General features: G+C 33.7%; 1 protein-coding gene across 1 annotated transcript; it reads right to left on the reverse strand.

Moving 5' to 3' along the window:
* Nucleotides 1-1,758: 1,758 nt before the first annotated feature.
* Nucleotides 1,759-3,347, reverse strand: LOC143631279 (spermidine hydroxycinnamoyl transferase-like). The gene has a single exon (XM_077100090.1). It carries the CDS (start codon nt 3,212-3,214, stop codon nt 1,844-1,846), a length of 1,371 nt encoding a protein of 456 aa, XP_076956205.1. The 5' UTR covers nt 3,215-3,347; the 3' UTR covers nt 1,759-1,843.
* Nucleotides 3,348-3,681: the final 334 nt, after the last annotated feature.

Here is a 3,681-nt window from a genome sequence, read left to right on the forward strand (position 1 = left end):
TAATATTATATGTATTGTTACATGAAAACAAATCTACTCTGAATACGCTAATATCGAGCATTAGGATTAAGGATTAGGATGGATTCACGGTGATCAAGATTGTAATAATCAAGAATGAAAGCACAAATATAGGTTGAATACACGAATCAAATGAGTCGAATTGATCGCAACGGTTGTGACTACTTATCAATAACCATGGTGATGGTTAATATGGCGCCTTTTAACAAATGATCACAACGGTTTATAGTTTTTTTTCCAAACGGCGCAACGGTTAATAGTTAACGGCTTTTGCAACATGGTACCCCGATATTGGGTTGAGTTATTTAACAAAGGCCAACGAATATGAGAAGTGTAAGAAACCATAATTAATTGACATGTGTCATGTAGGGACAAAACAAAAGGATATTAAAGTAATAGTACACAATTTATCTCTTCACATGCAAGTCGCATGTTAATTCACCCATCATTTTTAAACGTCTATAACTTTTTCATATGATATTTTTTTTTAAAAATAAAGTTCACCATAACAACAAACATTTCACATGAGTATGATTTTGTTATATAAAAATAAAAAAAATTTACGTCATTGTGTCATTTTTGCTTACCATTGTGTCTTTTTTCGTCATTGTGTCTTTCCGTTTATCAATGTGTTTTTTCGCCATTGTATCTTTCAACTGATCATTGTGTTTTTGAAATACTAATAAAACAGCTGTGTAATAATATGTAAATATAATGAAAAATACCAAGTTACCAACTAATTATCTAATACATATAACACAATGATTAATACATATTACACAATAACGTGAAACGTAAAGCACAATAATGAATACATATAAAACAATGGCCTGAAACGTAAGACACAATGGTAAATATATATAGCACAATGACACGAAACGTAGAACACAATGGAATATACATATTACACAATGACTTGAACGTAATACACAATGAACATAATACTATTTTTCTCAACTTAAGTGAATGTTGAGCACAATGACTAAAATACAATGATAAGTAGAAAGACAAATGTTGAGCATAAAGACACAATGACGACCAAAAATACACAATGATGTAATATTTGTTTTAATTTTTATCTTTAATATGAACACCCATTGAAAAACACAACGACCAAAATATATAACACAATTCATAGAAAATTCAATTAAAAAGCACAATGGACAATCAGATAACATAATATAAAAAACCAACTAACTTTTTTTTATATAACAATATGATATTTATATAAAAGATAAAAAATGTTTGTTATTATGCTAAAAAAAATAAAAAAAAATGTTCTATGAAAAATTATAGACGTTTTAAAATGATAGAGGACATCACAAGTGTCTTGCATGTGGAGAGCAAAAGTCATCATAAGTAGATTATTACTTTCATACCATTCTCATTAATTTGTATTCTTAAATTAATATCCACCATCCTCTGTGGATTAATCCTTCTCATTTTTTTTTTATTTTTGTTGTACTTTGTATTTTAACTTTACCCCACTAACATAATCCTAATTATAATCTAAGTTACATAAGTTTAATAATACATATATTAATAATCCTAATAATGTTTGCCCCATTATACATATACTTAGGAGGAGGAGGAGGAGGAGGAGGAGGAGTGGGAGTGGGAGTGGGAGTGGGAGTGGGAGCAGTAGCATTGCAATGTTGACGGTGACTTTTTTAGTGAAAGTAATTTTTCATTAGTTTTTTTCCTCATTATACAACTTGTGTTATACTTTGAAGAAAATAGAAATATATAGAGGAGCTACTGCTAGGATATTCAACTCGATCATTTGAGATTTTTATTCAAGATCTTCAAGTGTTGTTATGGTTAGTTAATTAATTATCCCATCATTAGTATCAACATCTTGGTAGAACAGCTTCTTGAAATCCTGCATATGCCTCACCTGCAAACATAATGCAACAACCAATGATCCATCTTCATCTTTGTCATGAAGAATCAAAGAAGAACCATCAGACTCATGTGTTCCTGGACCCATATGAATCTCCTTCCCCCATCCGAAATCAGCACCGTAGATTGGTAATGTTAACCAACTTATTACCCCAAGATTTGGATTCCCATAAAAAGGTCCTTCATCATCATTACTTGTTGGTACTAATTCTCGAAACTGTGACAAGTCATCTTGATTCTTCAAAAAATCAATCGCCGAGTTCACATACTCGTCATCAACCTTTTCTATTGCACCCCGTATGATACTTGAAACGTATCCTAATGGCTTTGAGACTATCTCACCCGAGCATCCAGTGCCGATCCCGTTTACAATAGCATTCCCAAAGTACTTTTGTGGCAAGGGAGGCCTCATCTTGTTACGAACATCGATACTAATGGCTAATGCAGTTGGCTGTTCAGGCTTGTGGTTACGCGCTTTGCATGAAGTTCTCCATATGTGTGCAGTTATAGCTTCATACCGTGTAAACCCACGGATAATCTCACTTTTATGACTTAGATTAGCTTCGTTTCGCAGTTTCTCAACTTGGGTTGCTGTTAATTTCAACATAGTGACCGCGGTTTCATTATGTCGCTCGTTTTGGCCATTTTGATCTATAAGGATTGGTGGTGGACCAAACTGTTCATCTTCAATCACCACAGATGATGTCCTTGGAGGATCGCCGGCTCGTAAAACTTTTCGATCAAGATATGGTGTTGATTCTAACAACTCTCCTCGACAAGTCCTAGCCCATTCTGACACAAAGTGAAGCGCACTTTGCCCGTCTGCAGCAACATGTGATATGTTTAAACCAATACATAATCCTCCACAAATGAACCTTGTGACTTGCAAAAGTAATAATGGGATTTCTTCAAGGGGTACATTTTGATAATCTATTGAAGGAATAAGTTGGTGATATAGTGGAGAAGGTAACAAACTATCCAAATCGGTAAGTTTAATATCTGCATAAGCTTCGATGAACTGCGCACCAGAAGCGTTACAATCAATCTCCAGACGACCTCCATCGACAAGAGATAGTCGGCCTGCCAAAGGGTAGAAGTGGACTAGGGTACAAGCAAGTGAGCTTTTCAAGGATTTAAGAACCGTGAGCCAATCCTCAGGGGTTTGGTTGTAGAAGTAAATGGTTGGGACATGAGTGGTGACACCAGTTTGGTCTAGTTCTGATAAGACTAGCTTACCAGACCATGTGCAGTCAGATGGTTTCACAATGCAAGAAGCCTTGTTGAAAACCCTCATTTTGGAGAAAGAGATATGGTTCAGAGAAGAAGTGTTGATGTTTGGGGGGTATTTAAGGGCCAAATGAAGCCATTATGATGGTGTGACCTAAACTTGTGCCTATAAAACATTGGATTTAAGGAGATGTAGAGGGCATGATCATTAGAGTTTACGTGTCTTGTTTACTGTACAAAAGGAAATGAAATCACAGATGTAAGATGAACCAAACTTATTAAAGAATGACATATCTCTATATCATAAACTAGTTTTTATCTCTCGTATAATAGGGTTAAGTTTTTTTTCGTGTCTAATATTTCATTTTTTTTTCAAATTTTATGTATTATAAAAAAATTAATAATATACTTAGGATTTGATGATAAAATAGTTTCACAAATAAATGACATTTTATAACTCGTTTAAAAGCTATGGGTTTGGTAAGACTCATGACCCACTTATTTTTTTTTTTTACTATAAAATTGTTTCTTATT

The sequence above is a fragment of the Bidens hawaiensis genome, unplaced genomic scaffold (genome assembly GCF_021521415.1).
Source record: "Bidens hawaiensis isolate Kalapana, Puna unplaced genomic scaffold, B.hawaiensis_p1.1 tig00006055_1, whole genome shotgun sequence".
Taxonomy (NCBI): domain Eukaryota; kingdom Viridiplantae; phylum Streptophyta; class Magnoliopsida; order Asterales; family Asteraceae; genus Bidens; species Bidens hawaiensis.

Excerpts from the sequence above, each read along its gene's own strand:
- LOC143631279 (XM_077100090.1), bottom strand. The coding sequence starts at position 3,214 with ATGAGGGTTTTCAACAAGGCTTCTTGCATTGTGAAACCATCTGACTGC.